Source organism: Meleagris gallopavo, chromosome 2 (genome assembly GCF_905368555.1).
Source record: "Meleagris gallopavo chromosome 2, MGAL_WU_HG_1.1, whole genome shotgun sequence".
Taxonomy (NCBI): domain Eukaryota; kingdom Metazoa; phylum Chordata; class Aves; order Galliformes; family Phasianidae; genus Meleagris; species Meleagris gallopavo.
The window spans coordinates 30,747,725-30,770,870 of NC_139405.1; the positions used below are offsets into that span (position 1 = coordinate 30,747,725).

Sequence of the window (23,146 nt, forward strand, 5' to 3'; positions counted from 1 at the left end):
AGGGAGGCTCAAATGAGGAAAAATCTGTGCTGAGAAAACATGAAATACCGCAGAAGAGACACTCTAGAGGAGCAGAATGACTTTTTCATATGACCACTTGCTTGAGAGTTGGATATCATTGTGGCTTAAATTTTTCCAAAAGATCTAAAGAGGGCTGGGAGTTTTCTGCCACCAAATCATTCCATGTCCAAACGCTTCCCAAGAAAAATTAACTCTGGGAGCAATAAAACAATTTTGAAGATTTTTCATCTCATGAATAAGCAAAGTCATATAATTTTAAAACAACAGTAGTGGTGCGATTCCCTCAAAAGTGATGGTCCATCTTTTGTTTAATTCATGGAGACCCTTCACTACATATGTATGAGCAAAATGGAAATATCTCCAGCAAATTCACTCTGTGAAAACTTTAATGTCTCTCCTTAATAGACCATTTGTTGTGAACTCAACTCTCCCTCACGAGCAGGTCTGCCCTTTGTTAAAACGATAATTTTGTGGGAGCCTCACATAACAATCCTGGCAAGTAAACAATTCATTCTCCATTCTTAGCAGCTTTACAAGGATACAAAGGTTTACAAAGTCGTGAAGACGCGTTCACCTTCGAGCACTGAAATAACGCTCCTTTATTGCTTCTCTACACCACAGCCCGACACGCGCTCCCTCACGCCCCAGCACCACCCGCCTCATGGCCGGTCCCCGCCTCAGCGCCTCACCACTGGCGGGTCAAGCTTTGCAGCTCCCGATTGGCCAGCTGCAGAAAGACTCACCCTCAGATTGGCTGTGCGCCTCGCTGCTGAGGGTGTGATAGGTGGGAGGCTTCAGCTCCCGCCTCCGCCGGCTGGTCTTCCAGCTCCTCCGCCCCGGCACCTCTCGCGCTGCCCGGCTCGCACCGTGGGTGGGGCGCCTCGCGGGGCCTGGCGCCGCCCGCGCCGTGCGCTCAGCCAGAACTAATCCTCAATAATTGCCTTATAAACACAACCGGCTCGCTGCCAGAAAATCTGGGCCCGAGGAGGCAGACGCACAACTTTGTTACAAGAGCAGATAAAGATCTTAAGAGCTCTATTATCTGACGAAAGCTCACCACAAGAAAAGCAGTGTTCAGAAAAACGTTTATTAAGGCTATAGTTGCTTTAGAATTGTTACCATTTCATCAGTAAAAGTTGTAACAAAACAAATACATCATTCTTGTGTTCCAGTCACAAAATCTGGTCTGTTTCAGCCCTGGTCCCTCAGTTGGTTGCTCAGTTCCTGGAGTTCAGCAATCAAGTTGTCCATAGTCGTCACCTCATCAGCGATTTCACTGCAAATCTCATGGCTTCCTACCTCTACAAAGCGTTGCTGTGCGACAGAGAGAAACGTTAGTTTAAACTACATTTATAGTTTCTCTGTTTCAGGGGAGAGAGCTTAGGAGCCTCCCCATCACTACTCTGCTGCCTTTCATACTGCTGGCACTCACAGTGCTATCGCTTATCTGTAGTCCATCCTGTGACTAATAAACAGAAGGTGCGTCAAAGGGACCGAATCTCTCTGAGGAGGGGAAGGTTTGGTCTCTGCTCTGACTGCACGCTCTGACTCCTGACTGCACGGAATGCTATGGATTTTGCTGTGAAACTCAAACCAAAAACAACATCTCAGACTGCCAACTACAGCTCACCAATTCGCCTGCTGATAAAATACTATCTATGGATTTTAGAGGCCATCTTCGCAGTGTCTCATACTGTTGTGTCATTTTCTCCAAAAACCCAAATAAAACTTGTGTATTTGGTGTCAAGACACGTATGGGCTGAGACATGCATCTGTGCATAATTATATCATGTAAGAGAAGACAAAATACTGACACATAATGAAAATAGTTTGCTCTTAAAGACTATAAGACAATAATGAACACAAACAGCACCTAACTCAGAAGCCATCATAAAATTCACATCTTTACAGGAAAACTAGGGGGGAGGTAGTCTGAAGCCTTGAGACACATAAGGTCTGAATGGAGATAAACCAGAACAAGTTGCTATTGCAAGACCAGGATCTGTCACTTGAGCAATATGGAGACTTCAAGAGCTATTGCTCCACATAAGCATAGCAGGGGGACCCAAACATATGTTTCTCCCTTATTATGTAAAAGGGAAGTGAATCACATTTCATCTGTCATAAGAAGCATATAGAGACAAAAACAAACCCAGAAAACAAAAGTTGTTGTGGAGTACATCTGTCATCATTGTATCATCAAAACATAATGGAACAATACATATATATATATATATATATATATATATATATATATATAAATAAAGTACTTAAAAAGCCTAAACCAAAGTTGTCAGTGTGTTTCAGAATGTTCCTTGGTTCAGTGACAGGACTATCTTCCACAAAAATAGGAACATGTTTCGGATACAAGTACAGAGACTTCTCTGACTTTCAGCCCTCAAACCTCATGTGACAGAAACGTTCGGTACTTTCTGGCTAAAACAGCTCAATAGAACAGAATGATATAATTATTTATTCTTTTTTCCCCCATGCAGTTAAAGAGTTCTATTCAACTAGACGCAGCCTGGGGAGAGTTCATGCACCACTGCTCTTTGGGCTTGTGCCTCATCTTTTCCCACAACAGTACCCACATTTCATGCATTTACAATACAGCTCCAGGACCTCTCTCCTGTTGGAAGACCCCACCTGTCAGATCTGAATGATGCATGGCGCCAAGGAGCAGAAGAGGGCCCACTGTGCTATACTTCAAAGCATGCGACTGCCCAGAAAGCTCTTTTCAGAAAGGAGCCTGTTAACAGCACATTTTCTAGGGGCAGCCTTTAGCAGAGTCTGGCTACATTATGGGAGTGGCATTAGGCTGGGACTGGATCAGCAGAGGTGGAAATCTAAGGAGAGGTTGGAAATCTGAGAAGCAATGTTGTCTCACCAGTCCAAAACCTACTAATGTGGTCCATCTGCATGTCCTGCCAATAAAATTTTTGGACTATCGTTGTTTAAAACCTACTTTCACTGCTCCTTTATTCTTTCTGAAATCACAACTGAGTCAGCTCTTAGCCTTTTTTGTATGTTTTTCTCTCTTGAAAGAAAAAATTAAACACGAAACAATCACGCACTGATGAAGCGATGAGGCAGCAAAAAGACTCTAAAGCAGATTCTGAACACTCCTAAACACTTGTTGAACAGTTCACCTTACAGAAGATGGCTGAGTTTTCAAACCACAATCAACACACTTCAGAAATTCAATTAGACTTCAAATAAAAAATGACATATCAGAAAGTATGCAAACACAATTAAGTCACACCAACAGCTTTTTATTTAACATGTCAGCTTGCTGCAAAATGACATAAAACTCAGAGACACCATTACCTGCCAACAACATAGAAGCACCTTCAGAAATTAAGAAAACAGTGCATTAGATTCAACTATTCTTAATCTTTCAAGATTGTGTTATTTATAAGAAAAACCAATATTCAGGCTCTTTTTTTTTTTTTAAATAATGTTGTGAATTACAACACAACATACAAATTGTGACTTCTTTCCACTACATTCCTATAACTTACATATGTTAGTATCTGTAAGCACAGTTAGTTATGGACCTCACTTATGTCTGCTTTATATAGCCTTCCTAGCTCCTTATCCTTAAAATTGCAGGATTTAAAAGAAAGCAAGTAAAGTTTAACACATTGATGACGGATCAACACTTTGTAACCTAAGCACAGGTTATAAAACTTACACTCCGTAATTCACAATTATAAAACCCCACGCGCAGCCAGGAAGAGTAAGATATTAAGTGTACTTTGAAAAAAATGTATTCTGTATCAGCCCTCAGTTAAACAATGGCAGTGTCTCATGTTGAGATACACTGTAAAATTAGGATAATAGTGGTGCAGAAACAGACTTGGCTCTTTGGCTACAGAGGCACAAACCACAGCTCGAAAAGCTAAACATAATTCAAATGCAATAACCTTTTCTAAATAATTACTATCTGAATTGATAAGATATCCATAAAAGCCAAATTAAAATGGGTTTCCTCCTAAACAAACAACTGTGATGCAAAGTAGTCTGGACACACTTCTCTCCCTTTTAGAGGCTTATAAGCCATTCCTTCTCAGACTGCTTCACTCCTCCCCATGATTACTCACACTAAGGAATAAGTCTTCAAAATGACTGATTTTTTCCAAACATTTCAGTCTGGATGCCCAACACTAAATAAAATTCTAACTGAGCCTGAAAGATAGCACTGAAATTTTATAATAGTAGGTTTATTTCAGTTAAATCCTAGCAGGAAGAAGGCTAGTAAAAGTCTATGTACAAATGGAATCCTTAATGTAGAGGTGAACATCTTTCTGACGATTCACCAAGACAGGAAGATGATATTTTGTCTGTAAATGACATAAAACCAAAAAATGGGTGCCAGTAACTGAATAAAGATACATAATTCAAACATTCCTACCTTTGCTTTGGATGACAAGCCACGTAAGTTAAGCCGAGCTGAAGAAAGTATCTGCAAAGCTTCCTGATTATTGGATTTGTTCTTACTGCATTTTATAGCCACTAGAATCGAAACACAGAGGAAAAGGCCCCCAAAACAAAAACACATTACCTCAACAGCAATAATCCTTAAGCAACAGCAGTTGTTTAGAAGTACTTTGATATCATCTATACTTACTGTTTGAATGCAGTATTCCTTTTTGGGATATTCAAAAAGAACACCAAGTAATTTTGGGAAAATCCCTCTAAAACCAGTAACTCTATTACTAAAAGAATCCTTCTTAAACACATACTACAGCACAGTTTACTTTTACTGAGTATACATACAACTACCTATCCTGGAGATGCTGGCATGGCACTGGCAATCAAATGTCATAATTTGAGAACTGAAATGAATTACTGATGCATTTACACTTGAACTATAAAATTGCTGTAAGACCATGAAATACAATGGAAAACATGGAATTATCATTTTACCATTCATGTTTGCTGACTCACCTAACACAATTTCTACCTTATTCCAAGTTTAGAATGTTCTATGTTAGAAGACTTCAAACAGTAGGAATAAACATAATGAATGAGGCAAAATTTTATTATTTTCCCTAATAAATATTGGCTACACTCATCATGCATAAGCTCTTTTCAGGTAGGACATACCATGTGCAATCTCTATGGCTCCTTTTGCTACTTCCTTAAAAGAAGAAACATCTTTCTCCCAGTCATTTGATTGAATTTCACATTTATGTGCCTTAGTAAGACACTGCAGTGACTGTAAGGAAGGAAAGAAAGGAAGATCAGTATTCATGAAAACAAACTAGAAGACTAATTTAGTTTTTAATGGCTATAAATTTGGTGATCAGTCAAGAAAATAAACATATCTTTACGGTGCTTGATTTTCTGCAAGTTGAAGTAGCATCCTTTTCTGCAATGGTAAGCACCAGCTGGAACACAGATGTTATTCACCAATATTGCATCTCAAGTATGACAAGCATATAAAGTAACATGTATCTCATTTTTATCTTCTAAAAATCTGTCTAGACTGATGGATGTGACCCATATTTGCTAAGGCATCATAATTGAATGCACATGAAAAGGGAAAAATACTTGTACTCACACTGAATAGTAATTTTGTAGCAATTAAATGTAGAACTGAATACATCAAAACTTTCTTTCTATGTATGTATTTTTGGTTAGTATTTTACAGACACAACTATTAGTTGCCATACTGTACCAGTTCTCAGCGTGAATAAAATAAACTGAGAAAGTAAACAACACTACAGGAGGGTTTCCCATTAAGAAAAAGCATCTAACAAGGAGCAGAAGATCCATGGAGAGTAAAGGAAAACAATTGCTTTCTTCTGGTATAAGAACAAGAAAAAAAATCCACCAATTCATCTCATTATTGTAACTTCTGTTAACTTTTGATAACTAGAGAACAAATCTAGTAATGCCGTCCTAGAATCAGTACTCCAGTATCCAGAAGAGGAAATAAGCAGTTCATGAGGGAAATTAAAAGTTATATTTGAATATAAGGAGATTATGAATTGAATATAAGTCAGGACATACAGCTACTCCAAAACAATAAGCATTGAGTATTCATAGAAAAATCTAAAAAATTTTAGTAAATCTCTGAACTTATTTCCTAAAAATCTACTTAACTAAACTGAAGCACGTGGATCAGCAAAAAAAAAAAAAAAAAAAAAATTAATTTTTGTTTTCTTATTTTTTTTATTTTTCTACAGTTAAAGAAATACTAGAGACAAATACACGTGAAAAGATGCATGGCTTAGTTCAATAACAACTCTTCAATCACTTATTTTTAAAAAGTTTAAGTATTATACAAAAGAAGAAAAAGCTGTCGGTGCAGTACATGTACAAGAGCACAACAAAGCCTTCTGACTGCTGAACAAGGATGGATGAAATTTAGGGACTGTCAGTCCAAAAGCTTCTGCTTTCTCTCTCCCAGCAAGAGTTCCAATCACTACTGCCCAGGTGCTTGAACTGCTCGTGCTGAATGGCTGCAAGTGGCAATAAAGGTGCATAAAATCAAACCAGTGCAGATTATTTCTTTTTTGGAACAACCTAGGTTCTAATTGCTGTAAGCACTAAGCAGCAGAAGGAAAAACTTCCAAGAGAACAGTTTTTACAGTAGCCTGATATTAATCTTAATGTGTCTGAGTCAGAGCAACAAGCTAGAGCGTTTTGTTGTTGTCAGAGATGGAAAAGAATTCAAAACCTTGTTGGTTGGTTGGTTGCACTTCTGAAACATGAATTTATCCTGGAAGGAAAAGGTAATGGCCTAGCAAAAGTTTATGGAACAAAAGGTTTTCAGAATCCAAGTAGGCAGTTTGGAGGTTGGAAAGAGTCCTTGGGGGGAAAGGTGCGTACTGGATTTAGGGCAGCAAAGAAAGGAGTTCTTAATGAAGTGGCAAGTCAGCTACAAAAAGTCAACTACTTACAAAGTGTGAGTGTAAATATATTCTACATTAAAAAAAAAAAAGTTAATAGTTTTCACTCCTAACGCCCATCTAACTGATTCAATGTATATAAATCACTGCTGTAAATCATAGCTGTAGATTCAAGTGATTCATGGTGTCAGATATGACAGCAGAACAGAAAGGTAAGCAAGCAAACAAAAACCAACAACAACAAAAAATCTCTACAATAGTCAGCCAGACATTATTTCAAATTAAGTTCTAGGAAAAACATGGGCTAAATATAATTAGATATGCACTAAATAAGGTATTACAATATGGAATAATGGTCAAAAGCTACATTTGTAAGGAGAAACACGATCTTATGATAGATCTTTTCCCATCTCTTTGTTCTGTGTTGCCACAGAATAGAAAATAATACCTTTTCAGAATCATGAACATTTTGAACAATAAAAATAGGTTGAAAACTGCAACAATATATCTGGAATTCTTCTACATATAATTATATTAAGTTAATATTTGACATTAAATGATACTTCTGGCAAATAAATACTCATGTTTTTCACAGTTATACTTTATAATTTGATATCAAACAAGCTACGAGTGACTATCTAGTATATTTAAATTGATTTTTATACTAGTTTGTGCTGTGACTGTACACAGTTTTGCTTTTTTATGATTCATCTCTGTGCATCACACTAGGATACTTGGATTTACATGGAAGCATATCGTAAGTATTTATAAACATGACTGCATTTTGCAGGGCAAGCTAGGCCGTATGTTCCATAACAAGTCTGATTAGGAAACTCAGTTAAAGTCATGTCTACTCCACAAATTGAAACCATGTTTATAACTGGGTTAGTGAAGAATACTGTGATGTAACCAGATTCTGAAATGATTACATTTATAGTATAGACAGAGCCTCTCCTAGTTTGCATGTCTGAGTAAGAATCTGTGGATATATTACAGGATATTGCAGAGTCTGTATTTCTGAATTCTAAATAGGCCAAATCCCTTTTGTCATTTGGTAGTAAAGAAAAACAGGGAAGGAAAAAAAAGGGGAAGAATTGAAGTTATAATGAACTTGAGAAAGGACTAAACAAGGCATTTCACAGGCACAGCCTGAAAATGAAGACTCTGAGCAAGGTCCAAGTAATTCCAATTTTAACTGTAAAGGCATACAATTTGTGGGCCCAACCATACGCATAATACACTTGACATCAAGTGACAAGCAACCTTCCAGACATTTTTGCCCTGGCCAAAGGCATACCCCCATTAGGAAACATACTGGTTGCTGACCTTGTGTATTTTCAGCTGCAGTGAGGATCTGATAATCTGTAAGTATTTTTGGAGTATGCAAGGCTATTTGAATTTTGGAAATGCAACACCAAATGCAAAGTACTTTCTAGCATACGCAAGAGTAAACACTTGCAGCAGTACTGAGTGGTTAATTTTGGAAATGAAATCATCTCAATTTCCTGGGAAATGAGAGGAAAAAGAGATGAAAGTTAACATAGCTAAGCCATAGAGAGGTAATGGAGGAGTCCATCAGTTTAACAAGTTAAGAATTACAAAGTTATATTAATTTCATTTTAAGCTGTGTAAACACAAAGCGCTCTTACACTGGAGACTCTGAGTAACAGATGTTCTTAATGTTCATTTTCTCTTTGTAGATCCAAAGAAGAATTTGGATGGCTTATGATGCCACTGGATCATGCCATTATGATACATTTTTTTCCCAGAAGGTACTATTTTTTCTTTTCAGAATCAAAGATTTCTATTAAAAATAAAAATAAAATATAGCTATCAGATTGCTGCCAAGAAAAATTTCAGAATATGAATCCTGGACAATGAACGGGTATTGTGTTAGGATACTTTACAATGAAACACTGATAACATAGATAAATTTTTTAATTAAAAAATGATGTAAAATATTTTGCATTTGTTGGATAATAAAATGCATGCTGTAGAAACATGAAAAGCAGAAGATAAGCTTACCGAGACACTACATCAAAACACATCTGAAACAACAGTATGTCTTATTATACTACTTAATTTGCTGGAAAACAAAGTTTGTACAGTGTGTATCCATAACATAGAAATCAGAATACACTTACCTTTTCAATATCTTCACTGCTATCATTCTGTCCATTTCCATAAAGTCGGGCATAAAGTCTCCAGATTTCCCCATCATTTGTCACTCGTGAAGTCACTCTGCCCAACAGCTCTTGCAATTTCCCCTTCAATGTACTTGCTGCCTCTCCAGTGCGACCTGCCATTCCATCTACTACTGCCCTGACCAGAATAGCCAAAACCTTAAAAAAGCAACAGTAAAGAGGGTTTATTTCAGCACAAATCAGCATAAGCATTAGTATAAAAAAACGAATGTAGCACCATACAGCAAATACAGTATTTATTAGGGGAATAATTCAACTAATTTAAACTTCATTTACAAGACTCCACGATTGGAGAAGATAAAAGGGTGAAAGAGCTAAGACACAAATGACGGGTTACACTGATAGGCTTGTGTGAAAGAGAATGGCATAGAAAATTATGGCAGCATCACAAAGATGTTTTCACCTTACAATATAGCTGTAAAAAGATCAGTAAAGAGGCTGAACAGAGCAATGAGGTAATGGAAGACACTGTTATTTACAGGACCTCTGTTTAGTTGCCTTTATAGATATGTACTGGATGAGATTGGAAACTGGAAAGCAACCCATGCTGCCCTGGAAATTTTGTTTAATGCATTTCTGGTGAAACAGTCAGTTCAATGAAACTTTTTACAAGCACTCATTTAATGACACTACTTTCTGAGTCACTGACTTGAGAATGTGGGATCTGACCTGAAGAACTGCTGAACACTTGCACCTGCTGGTGAACCTGATGGGAGCTACTCTTTGCATGTATGAAATGCTACAGTGTCCCAAAAGCAGAAAAACAGCAAATCTTTGTGTTTTGAAGAGGTGGACACTCAGAATTAGAAGATAGTTTCACTGACTCTTAGTTCTCAGGAAAACTGAAACAACAAGTGTAAATCCATGAAGGCACTGAATTAAATGAGAAAAAAATAAAACCTGTACAAGCTGTGGCTTACTGAGAGCTACCTTTCTTGTGCAGCACAGAAGAGAGACCAACAAATAAAAATAAATGGAAGTCTTCTAATGCTTGCATTCATAAATGTAGGTAAAAAACCCCAACTCATTTCCCAACTTTAGCACTCCCGGATTTTTACTTTTGAAAGTAATATAAAAATTATCACAGCAGAGTATATTACACTTGAAATAAAAACATGTGAAGTTTACTATGATACTTCATTGTTCTAATACAACTTTTCTGAGACTTACTCAGTTAACATATATCCTAGGAACTAATTACTGACTTTAATGAAAAACAGACAAGAAAAACATCCTTGTCAAATTGAAATAGATGATAACGTTATGAAATAGATATATATAACAGAAAGTAAAAAAGCAAAACAAAACAAAAAACCTACAAGCACCGTATATATTTCCCCAGTTTCTTTTCACAGGCATTACCAGAAACATCTGAACATCACCTAAATGCAACCCTCACTCCGAAAACAAAATAGCACATTCTTCATAAAATAGAGTTTTGAAAATCATATTGCGGTTGTGTTTTAGAAACTAAAGGAATAAAACCTATCATGAAATGTATCGGGTATTGTTTAAAATTTGCTAGAAGAACTCCAGAAAGTATTGATATTTTCATTAGTATAACATAGAAGAGGTGTAAGAAGAAACATTAAATTGTGATCTGTTTTGAAAAGGAAGTAAAGCTGGCCCTGAGGATTCCTATATGTATGCATGAATTCTCAATCAATTTCTCAGTCTACAGTATCAGAATTGTTCCTCTAAATCATAAAAGTTCAGGTATACATCACTTATAGTTAACAAGAGCTCTATAGACAGTATTTTATTTGGATGTGAAAAAAGTTTCCTCAGTCAGTAGAATTTAACAACTGAAAAGTAACTCTTATTCCCATAGAGTTAATGATTTGCTTTCACTTTAATCATATTTTTTTTTTTTTTTTTTTTTTGTTATTCAGCATACAAGCATTAGCATTACAGCAGTTAAAATACAGCCAGTGTGAAACCCCAAATTAAAGGGTCCATTAAATACTAATTAATGATTAACACTACTTGGCTGTGCCCAATTGTTAAATAAAGCTGTTAAGAATAGCAAGTGAATTGTGCTAATTGTCAAGAAGTATTAGGAGTCCAGCACAGCTTTCCATTTTAGACAGTTGCCTTAAGTGAGTGTTAGATGTTAATTTATACCTTTGAGGGAGTTAAGCTGCCATATACAGTGAACTAATGAAGCAGTGCTCTGCTGCCCAGGATCCTACACAAGTAGTAGGGTTTGTTTCTTTTGCCTCTGTTAATAAACTATGCTACACAGGATCAACCATGCAGAATATCTGTTTAGTATGTCACACCACTTATATTCTTCTCACTCCTTTTCTTTTGTGAATGCTAAAGACCCCATCTGGACATACTAACAAATATAATTGTTTTTAAATGCTATGGCTGGTATCAATCTTATTTCAGAATTGTTCTCCAAACAGTTCCTTTCATATAAAAATTCACTTCATCCAACTACTTCTAGAAGCTTAACTAATGCAAATAAAGACTGACAGCGCTCAGTAAAAAAGGAACTCTCAGATACCAGGTCCAAAATGACAACTGAGCTCTCTCCTGTGCCCTTCCAGTCTCCAAATTAAGGATTTATTATAGAGGACAAAGCATCAACTCCTGTTCTCTCTCCTCAGAATCCGCTTGAAACACGCCTTCGCAGGCATTAAAAACAGTCTTATTAAAAAACAGTCTGACAATATGAATCACTGAAAAGAGGACAATATTTGATGGAAAAAGTAACAGAAAAACTTTTTGTCTGTTTCTCAAGAATACGAAATTGCGGAGGAACTACTTCTCCATATTTCTGAACTCATTTTTTTCACAGTGCAGGATGGAGATCTGGTTTCTGAAAGCAGCGTAGCAAAACAGCTTTTCCACCTGCAAAACAACTTTGTTATTCGCAGAACTGCAGCTTTCCAAGTAGAAAAAAAAAAAAGTCTTGGCTCCAAGAAAGGGCATGTGGTACAAAGCAACATCATTAGCAGTTGCAGAAATCTCTCAGCTGTATTTATAGCCTCAGACTAATAATTCAGAGGCTTAATTGACAGTTACAACAGGTAAGGCTTTTTCGTCAGGTATTTTTCAGTGACTGATCCACCTGCTGCAAATAATTCAGCAAGTCTGTACAATTTATTGCATAACAATAAAAGTGAAGTTTTCAAGTTATATTTCTCAGTAAGTTCATGAATAAAAAAACAGTTAAAGAAATTCAAAGAATTTTAAGAACTAGTAAGAAAGGAAGGTTAAAAAGCATGCTTTAAATATTATAATGGATTATGAGGAAACAGGGACTTTTGAAAGTACTTTCTCTGCCATAATCTTTTATTGTGTTGTTCATCATTTATATAAATAATACTTAAGCTTTTCCTTATTAAATTTTGTCTGCAGAATCTGAACATACGTCAATTCGTTTTCATGATATCCTAATCTTAGAATCTTTGCCACAATGATAACATCATTATTTAATAACTACAATAAATTAGAAGTAAAAATTCTCAAAGCTCCTTTCTGAATTCAGAAATCTGGTGGAAAAAGACAGCAATGACCCAACAGAAATCACAAAGATAGGAATGCATTACTTTTAATAAAAAAAAAATCAGTGATTTACAAATATGATTGCTCTAACTACACTAACCGAGGACATTTCGAATTACAAATTCAATTACACACCCTTATTAGATGCATTTTGAGTTCTAGAAGAAACTCAGTTGAATAAGAGTATTTATGTGCCTTCTTTCCAAATTCCAACCTTCTACTTTACTACGATATAGCTTAATAGCCTATCAATTAAAATCTGTGACTACTACAAATAAGAAATATAACCCAAAAGAAGATTGCACTGTGTTGCATGGAAATCGAGGTGCATGTTTCCACTTACTCAAGTTCGTGATTGTACTTCATTAAATTACAATTGCAGAAGAAGCTCACAGCGTATCTCTGTTAGAGAAGGCTAGTTGGCAAATGGGAGTGGGTCATAAATTGAGCTTTGTAAACAATCTCAACAGTTTTATGTGCTTCATTTTTGATCTTGTTTTGTTATGGAAACATTCTTCTCTTTCTTGTAAAGACTACTGATTAAAGCCTCTCTAAAACTCTTAATCAGGCTCTGAGTTTTTCCTTGGCCAACAGTAAAATACTTCTACATGAGTAAATTGTATCAGGAGCTACGCTGAGAGCCATAAAGTGTATCGCATAACAGAACATATAGTTAAAATCAGGTTATAATTAAAAAATTGTAGTATACATAGTATATCTATATTTCTGGGTAAAAATAATAACGCAAGATTAGAAGTTTTAGGGAAAAGAGATGAAAAAGCTACAGAACAAAACCAGAAATTTATTGGAGGCAACATCCCCAAATACTTTAATTAAATATCCTACATAAAACTTGACAATAACCATTTTAATAGGAGCATGTCTCATCTCCAAATATCTAGAATGAGCAGAAACAGGATGTTTGATTCCTTCACAAACATCAATTAGAATAAAGAATAAAGATATAGTACATTAGCTCTAAAAATATTTTTGAATTAGCACATAAGGAAACAAGCCATAAAAAGCATATTATTTATAAAATGTTCCCTGAATAATCATAGACCTCACAAGAATCACAATATGCTAAACAGACTAATCTTTACTGTATATGAGACTGTTTTTCATATATACTTTTAATGCAGAGTTTCAGAGACCTTTAATATTCAGCCATACAAAACTCAAAATATATAATTTATACGTAATGCTATCCCATATGTGGTTGGCTTCATAATAGTATTGTACTCATGTACAACTTACTCAACAGTAATCTGAAAGAAGCTTTAGCACTCCATCTCCCCGAGGCCTCCCAAACCCATGAACAAACGATACATTTCCACAACCAAAGCTAGGCAGTTCCCTCTCCTCAAAACCGAACTCAACCACCCAAGATTTACAAATGCTCCTTTAAATCATTTTATGGAATAAGAAAAGAGACATACCCCTGATTTCAAAGACCAGCTACAGCTGGATTCCCTAACCTTGGCGCTACAAACAAAATCCCTAAATGCTCATATGCAGTTCACTGATAATTCCTGAAGGGACCTCTTCAGATTTCCTTTCAGATTCACCTTGCTATTTTCACTGAGTGCACAGAACCTTGCTTAGATCAGAATCTGGTTTTAGGCAAGGTAATATGTCACTGGCGACTGTTAAAGTAGGCTTTCTGGATTTTATCTAAGGCATTCATTTACAAACATAGAAATTAACTGAACTAAAAGTGAAAGATGAGCAAAGTGCCGCCAATATTTTCCTTTGTTCCAGATTATTAAGAATCAATGTCATACTAACACATTCAATCCATGAAACATAACTTGCTTTCAAGAGACCTTCTGTAGAATTTTCAAACACATGGGAAAAGCTTGCCTTTCCGTACGCTAAATAATGCATACGATTTCTATGCGAGATATGCGAGAACAGTGTGGAAAGATGGCACCTTTAGTTTAGGAATAGACCTGAAAACTGCCAGTTTCATAGTTATCCTTCTATAAAACCTGAGGCAATCTGAGGATTTCCTGAGGAAAAGGCTTTCCTGTTCATTTTTATTTTAAATACTTAAGTCTTATAGTGAGATACATTTAAATAGCTTGGCTATGTAACTTCATTGGTATGTGCACTATCATTACTGATAACAGTATCAGCAGTAATCTGTCTCACAAGAAAAAACATACAGAATGACTTAACATGAAAACTTCCCCACCTGTGTGTCCTTGTACTTTTCTCTTAAGTCCATGAGCCGATGATAAGCTTTAATTGCTTCTGAAAACTCTCCAACATCTGTACTGGTGAGAAGATAATTCTCCCAAATTTGCCAATGCTCATAGTTGCATTTGAGTGCTTCCTGGAGGGTTCGAAATGCTTTGATTCTAAACAAAAAAGAAGAATGTATACAAATATATTAACAACAGCTGGCACTGCATCAACTAAAAGGCTGTTTATTTAAAAAAAAAAAATCTGTTTAAAACCCAATGTATAAGTTAGAGTGAATAATTTATAATATTGATACTTCCTCATTTTCTCTTGCCAATTACCTTCCGGTCAGTTCACTCCTCAGTACGAAGTTTTCTTTATGTTAGCTCTCAATTACATTTTACTGAAATTATACATTACAGAACATAAAAATTCAGTAAAATCATGCCACCTAAATCAATTTTTTTTCTGAATTTTTAACTTGAACCATGAGAAAAAAAACTTTACAACAGTGGCAGAATACATTACAAAGAATTTAAAAAGCCAACTTCAGAATTTTTCTTTTCACAACTAAATTCATGGCAAGTACAGACTGATGTTGACCCATTTCATCACATAAAAGCTACTTAAAAATAAAAGCTTTTATTTTTTGCACATGGCAGACGTAAATACTCATTGCACAGAATTCCAGTGTTTTTAATTATTTTTTCTTACATTAGCTGGAAGCTTTACTTACATGCTCTATTTCCTTATGCTGCTAAGTGCATTTTTGACAGTGGCCTCAAACACTTTTAGCAGCCCTCACCAAATGTGCTGCTCACAGTGAATAATTTTATAGAGGCAGGTCAAAGTACTGTGGAATAAAAGTGACCAAAATACTTCCTGAAAAGTCAGTGTCAAGTCAAGAAGCATCTTCTATACAGCTTTTTTCCACATGGATCCACTCTAGGCAACTCTTTACCATTCCCCACTCAAGGAGAGAGAAATTATATTCCCTGCTGAGTAACATAAGACAGTTTGGCCAAATCAAGTGCATGAGTAGAAAGCTGCTGACTTGCAGTTTACAGAGGTTATGACCTCCTGCAGTACATGTGGCCAATGCTGACAGAGGAGGAAGAAGGAATAAGGGGCCTTAGTACAACATGAAGCATATGTCAGTACAGTCTGTGTGCCCGCTGTTCAAAGCTTTATATGTATTCCCAAAAGTTTCAATAAATTTGAGATTTTAAGAAAACCTTTGCTAGATACAGGATGATATGGTTCTTATGATGTTAAGAGATTGAAGCCTACTTTCAGCTGCACAGTTGTGGAAAGCAGAAAAAGCACAAAGGAGTAATTTTCCTGAGATGAAAACCTGAAACGGAGTAAAAATCTTTGTGGAGCTATGATATAAATCTCTTTTTAATAAAAATCATATAAAGCTGGCTTATTATCAAAATTTGCAGTTTGCTTGCTGTATCACTTATGTTGCTCAAAGTGCTTTTTCTGAAGAATGACAGCTCAAAGAAACTGTTGGATGAGTTTCAAAATGAAGGTCCAGGGAAGTGTAAATATCCCAACCAGGAAAAAGGGATAACTAACTAGTGGATCATGAAAAGTCTGGAGTGGCTCAATCAGGGAAAACTCTGAAGAAGTGCCAATCTAAGTCCATTGTATGAAAAGACTGGCTACTTACACCCAAGGAGAGCTGAGTGACAGAGCAAAATTGTTGAAGGAAAGCAGGTCATTTGTAACAGCTGAGGCAAATTAGTCCACAGGCCAATGAAATCCTCTATGTTCTGTGCTTAACATAATATATAAGGATGGAATGTCTTTATCCAGTGCATCACCTGAACTAGTTCACATCCAAGAGCCAGAAGACAGCACCAGTTATCCTGTCTTGGAAATCTTTCACCAAAAAGGGCAGAGGGGTGAAACCATTCTGCTTTAAGAAATATGAGATTTAAATTTCAGAGACCTCCAAGCACTCAGAAAATTATCTGATGAATAGTAGAGCCTGCTTTTATCACAATTAATTTTTTCTTGAGGAAATTAAAAATATAGAAAACTTGTGAACTCTTAAAAAGCAAAGAAAACCAAAACACAATAAACTCCCATTCATTTGGGTGTCAGCAACTTGTTTGCATACAGTCTTCAAAAAGACATATACATTTTATATTTGTCTGTTGTATGAGACTCTGCTAAGCCTTACCCAAATGCACAACTGACAACTGATGGGACTGATTTAAGAGTCCAGCTGCAGCAAAAGCAAGCAATTAATTTTGGTATCTTTTTTTCCCCCCTCCTTTTCTCAGTCTTCTCCTTTATCAAGGACAAATGTCTGAATATATGGTCTGTTTGAAATGGATACATCTTTTTAAAATAGGCAAATTAGCTTCCAAATTTAATATCAATGTTTTGCACCGGTTATAGTTAGTACATCATAATACAGTGAACAAGAAAAAAATGTAAGCTGAGAAGTTGTTACTTTTATAAAGTTTATGAAAGTGTACTTCCTGCAAAATAAACTTCTTAGTGATTCAACCCAGAAGAGAGAACTGAAAGGACAAGAATTACGAAAAATGAGTTAATCACATCGTAAGAATAAAGAACTCAATTTATTTAAAACAAACAAACAAAAAAAATATTTATTTTGGAAGCAGTATTTTCTAATTCTTTTGGAGTACTTACTTCTGCTTTAATCTGATGTACGCAGTTGATAAATTGTTCCAGGCCTCAGCATTCTATAATGACAAAAAGAGAAAAAAATTCTATACTTGGCAAAAATATGTAAATGAAGTACTTCAAAGTATCACGCATATTACCATACATTAACATATCATATGTAATACACGGCAAGAGGCAAATATATACATTAAAATAAATATTACATTAAGATTAATAAATATAATTATCACATGCTTTGGCTGAAAAGGATTACACAAAGCTCAATTGTTCCTCTGGTAAAACCAGCAAAGCCACATGCTGAGATAATACTTGCCCATCACCTTTCAGTGCTGCCAGTTTAAAGCCGCACCACTGAATCCCAATGGTAGAATCCAGGTATTGCAGTGAAATGTACTCTTGTTCAAAGTCTATCCTCAGAATTAGGAAGCATTTAAATGATCTTGTGAATGAAAATGGTCATGATGTTGTTGTACATAATTGTATAGAAATAGGTTTCATTCCCTGTAACTAGGTGTCAACTGAGCATCCTTTACTCACAAACCCTGCACAGAAGTTAGTTGGCCTGCTCATACGAATGCAGTAAGTACAGGAGAAATAAGTGAACACACTTGAGGAGTAAAATCTACTGTATCGAAACAAAAATGCCAATATATGAAAAAGGCAAATTTCCAGTTAAATACAAGGTTATCTGCACTTTTTTCTTCCAAGTTTTTTCAGTTTTATTAATAAACTACACTATCATCACCTGTTGCTCTTTTCCCCAAGAGAAAAGAATGCCTGCCATATAACCACTTATTTGACTTTTTTCCCCACAAGAGCTTTTGATTACTTAAAGGACTAAGTATTTCTATTCAGTATTTTCTTTCTCTCTTCTTACCTCTCCTTGTGTTCCATTCTCTCTTTTTTTTTTTTTTCATCCTGTTACAGCAACGTATGGAAGCATACAGGAATTTTCTGCTCAAACTTATTTTAACATTCACACACACACATACTTGGACAAAGTTAAGTATTAGGCAAGAATTTTTATGATGCCTGATGACAAAAATATATCCTTTATGCACAAGTTTAAGTTATTCAGAGGGCTAAAGTTTAAAGAAGTTTTTCATTATTGCTCTGCTTGTTTATAATGCAAACATCCTTGTTGCTTTTAGATAAGCCATCTGAATCGCTTGTTGAAATGTACGTACATCTGGTTCCAATGTGACACAACGCTGAAATGCTTTGGCAGCACCTTCATAGCCTTCTAAAGCAATGTATGCGCAGCCCAAGGAAAACCATACACCTAGCTGGAGAGAAAAATGGATGATTACATACATATATATATATATATATATTTCTGCATGAAATAAATCACTTTGCTTTGGTGCCCAAATCCACACTATTCTTGGTGGTTTTACCTGATTTCAGTTACAATATATTACATTGGAATAAATAATATCCCATATGGAGAATATAGGAAAACTTTAGGTTCAAGTTTTTCATAAATATCAATAAACAAAAATGTTGACTATACTAAGACCATTTAACCATACATGAAGTGCTCCTTAACAACATACCTGCATTTAAGAAGAATGGAACAGTTGTTCAAAGGTTTGAATATTTTGCTTTATCTTATGAAAAATTCCTGATCACATTATAGCATTACTAAGTCAAATGGCAAATACTAGGAAACTTATTTTGAGGAAACCACATTTTACAAGAAACACTTCTATGTTTCTGACCAAGCTGTTAGCTCATGTGATAGAACAAGGGGGAATGGTTTTAAACTAAGATAGGGGAGATTTAGGTTAGATATTAGGAGGAAGTTTTTCCACACAGAGGGTGGTGACACACTGGAACAGGTTGCCCAAGGAGGCTGTGGATGCCCCATCCCTGGAGGCATTCAAGGCCAGACTGGATGTGGCTCTGGGAAGCCTGGTCTGGTGGTTGGGGACCCTGCACATAGCAGGGGGGTTGAAACTAGATGATCATTGTGATCCTTTTCAACCCAGGCCATTCTATGATTGTAGGATCTGCAAGGCACTGTTTACTTCTACCGAATAACTGTGACCTCTATGGCAGATATTTTACGCAACTCTCTCCAAACCAGTCTAATTTTACTGTCTTTCAGCCCCCAACAGTAAGAATGTCTGATCCAGCTGGATTAATCTGAGTTACCTGCTATGGAATTTACTGTTAATCTGGTTCAAAACCTAGCTGAGATCCCAGTATATAAATGTATTACACTCATCCGTGCCGTATCTGGCACCCAGGTAGGCAATCTTCAACACATCAAGAAAAGAACTGAGTAAGTCTAGCAATAAACATCTTTTTGCATTCAGGAGTATGTGTGGGATGACCGATCCTTGAATCATGTGGATGTAGAGATAGTTCTGCCAATTATATCTTATCAGTGCAATCAGGAATACTACTTTTCAGGATAGTCAGCCTGTTACTTTTCTTTCCACAATCCTTAAAATCATCTCTCTGAGAAGAAACTGCATACAGATAAAAAACAAATTGTTTCCCAAATCTCAGAGGGCAAAATTAGCACGAAATTAAATTAGTGCAGATTCATTTTTTTAGTCTCTTGTCCACTCAGTTTCCAGGAGACAGCACTGTCAATAGCTGCTACGTGGTTAACTCCCCTTTCTCTTCTTTCTAGATTGATAACTCCTTGGACATGAAAAGTGGAGTAAGAGAGTAGAATGATCAAAGCAAGGCAGAGTAAAGGAAACTTCATCCAAAGTTCAAAAAAGGTTCTGTCAAGACTTTGGAACTAGGTTAACGTTCTTTTTTGTAAATTAAAAAAAAAAAAAAAAAAAAAAAAGCATTGGCAAAAGATTCAAATCTCACTGCTGATTGAAAAAACACATGAAAATGATCTGTGAAATTTTTTCCTTTTCAAGACAGAAGACAGTGACCAGCAGAAGAAGAAAATTTAAGCTTAGACTCTGTTAAAAGTGCTCATCAGGAATTTCCAGACAAGTTTTTATTAAAGTCTATATGATTATGAAATTATTTAAGTCTAAATACTTATATTAGTGGGAACACAGTTCCAAAACAATTGGTTAAAAGTATAACTGAATACTTAAAAAAATAATCATTTTAAAGCAATTTATACAATTTAGATAAGGAAAAATACATGCTTTTGTTTTGTTTTGTTTTGTTTAGAAACTAGTAAGTTCTTCATTAGAATACTTGTATGTTGATATTAGTATTAATTCAGAAGCCATTTATCACCTGCAGAATGGAATTATACTTTTGAATTAGTAATTGCAGTTTTAAGAGCTCTACTTGAGTGAAAGCCTACCTGAGTACTTTCTTAATTACTTAATTTTGGAACAGTTTATCTGGAACAAATCTGTAATTTAACAATCTGTAAGCTTTGTTTTACACAGCCTTTCTTTCACATTTGGAGAACTCACTGCATGAGCTCTTGTATCTCCTTTCCTGTTCTCCTCCACTAACCCATTGGAATTGTCTCAGTCCATCCTTGTAAGATGCTCTTAGTGAAAGTGCAGGAGAAACACAGCTGTCACCTATTAGGCACACACAGAAACAAGTCATTCTGTGAGCAGCAGTGCTCATGAAGGTGGGTTTCAGGTATATTTGAACTGTGAGATTTTAATCCCTTTGTTGATTCTCCAGAGTCTAATATGGTGGTTGCCTCATTTTGCAGAGACCTACCTCAGAGACCTCCACCAGTTGGTTGACAAAGAGTAGATAGGTTTAAAGGAAGTCTCACAGAATGGCTTATCCATCAGATATTCTGGGGAATCACATGCTACATGACTTCTTCCAAAAAAATTTCTGACACTCAAAAGAAAGTCTCTGTGACATAGAGTCCTTATTTTCCTTATAAATTATTCCCAATTATTTAAACAATTAATGAATGAATTTTCCTAGTATTTCCTTGTAAGTTCATGAATTTAGAATCACCTCCCTCTCTGCTCTTTGTGTTCAAGACATTCCATAACAGAAATCAACAATTCAAATCTCCAGTGACAGAATATACATACACTTTAGAAGACAGTGATATGCCAATTCACACTACTCATTTACTCAACCTATTTGTCTGAAACAATTAATCCAAATTTTTAATAGATCTTCCTTTAATAGAACTTCTGAATCTTTAATGTATCCATTATCATGAGCAACTAGAGAAGGAAAATGTTCACTTTTTTATATGGACTAGACTATTTGTCTTCCATTGCCTTTCACTTAAAATTTCCTTTGGATAAGACATAAAATAAAATTGCATCTCAGCAGAGTATTTCTCAGTTTTGAGCCCCATAGGCCAACTTCTGCAGCCCTTCATTCTCTGGAGTCATCTTGACTTCAGTAAGTCTTGTATCTGAGTAATAGTACAGATTTGATTAGCACTGGCATTTCCTGAGATGTTTAGAGAAGTGGAAGATAAAGGAAGAATTTATGTTCATTTTGATGTCCATTCTAAAAGTTTTTTATGTTATCTGAAGTTCATTTGAATAAGAACAAGACTGAGATTCATTGGAAAAAGACATGGAATTTAAATACCAAACACCTTCTGGATATAACATTTTCAAGACTGAAAAACTTTAAAATTTTTCTAAAGTGGGAGTGTACTAATTATGTAGAACGCAAAACAGTCATTTAAACATTTTTGCACAGAACTGCCTTTTAAAAAAGTGTAATCCTTCAAAACTCAACACACCAACGAAGATACAGCCACATCTGTATCATTTCCCGACCTGCATAGGGTTGATCTGCACGGAACGTTCGAAGCACTCTACACATTCCCTGAATTCCCGGTTGCGGAGATGGAGGAGGCCTTTAGAGCGTTGTGCACGGGCACTGCGGTGCCTGGAGAGCTCCCAGGCCTTGTCATAGCATTGGTGATCTTTAAGAACATCACCAAGCAAACAATATAACCCTGGTGTTTCTTTCTTCTCTAGCTCTCGCCTCAGTATTTCTTCTGCCTGTTAAAGAACAAAGATATATCAGTTAATTGCTGGAGAAATTTATTTTCAGTTAATTACTTATCATAACAAATTCCATTTTAGTACCTTGTAATCATTAATTAAAAAATAAGAAATGGGAACAGTTGGGATATCTTGATCCAACACAGCATTAGAGGAAAAGTCTAGAGAGAATCAAGTTCCAAGCTGTCCATCAAAAATGCATAACAAAACCACAAACAAGCACAAGACTCCTGTATCAACATAATATAGTGGCCTTTGGTTTAATGCTAAATCCTAATTTTCAGTCTTATGTATCTATTCTCTCTCAAGACCAAATATCAATCAAGGGCATCAGATTTACACTCACCATATGACAGTGCAGCATCACAATTATTGAAGTATGTGCAATTCTGTTAGTTTATCATCTGCAATTATCACTGCAGTTTATAATCTGCAAAGGCTGTCATTTCTTTTTCTTTAATTACTCCTTTCTAATGACAGCTATTTCCATTCTGCAAGAACTGCTCCAAAAGTAATGCCTCTTATTTTGTTATGTTGGCCCACACCATCAGAGGCAGATGTTGGTGGCAGTAGAAGTAGAAATTTCCAGCCAATACTTTGTTACATTTTGTTGCTAATGTGACAGATGGCAGCAGAGGCAGACTGACAGAATGGTGTCTGACAGAGAAGTGCACATGAAGCAAGGGTATGAAATTGAATTCCTCCATGCAGACAAAATGGCACCCATTGACATTCACTGACACTTACT

General features: G+C 35.9%; 1 protein-coding gene across 3 annotated transcripts in view; it reads right to left on the minus strand.

Annotated features, from left to right (window-relative positions):
- Nucleotides 1-1,089: 1,089 nt before the first annotated feature.
- TTC27 (tetratricopeptide repeat domain 27) overlaps nt 1,090-23,146 on the minus strand; it is a 105,938-nt gene continuing 83,881 nt past the window's right edge. For all 3 annotated transcript variants that reach the window (XM_085219521.1, XM_085219522.1, XM_085219523.1), the window contains 8 exons: nt 22,168-22,395; nt 18,643-18,741; nt 17,459-17,511; nt 14,799-14,964; nt 9,026-9,223; nt 5,131-5,242; nt 4,436-4,536; nt 1,090-1,335 (listed from right to left, as the gene is read on the minus strand). In XM_085219521.1, the coding sequence (XP_085075647.1) occupies nt 1,213-1,335; nt 4,436-4,536; nt 5,131-5,242; nt 9,026-9,223; nt 14,799-14,964; nt 17,459-17,511; nt 18,643-18,741; nt 22,168-22,395 (1,080 nt within the window). In that variant the 3' untranslated portion in view covers nt 1,090-1,212. The remainder of the gene's footprint in view (nt 1,336-4,435; nt 4,537-5,130; nt 5,243-9,025; nt 9,224-14,798; nt 14,965-17,458; nt 17,512-18,642; nt 18,742-22,167; nt 22,396-23,146) is intronic.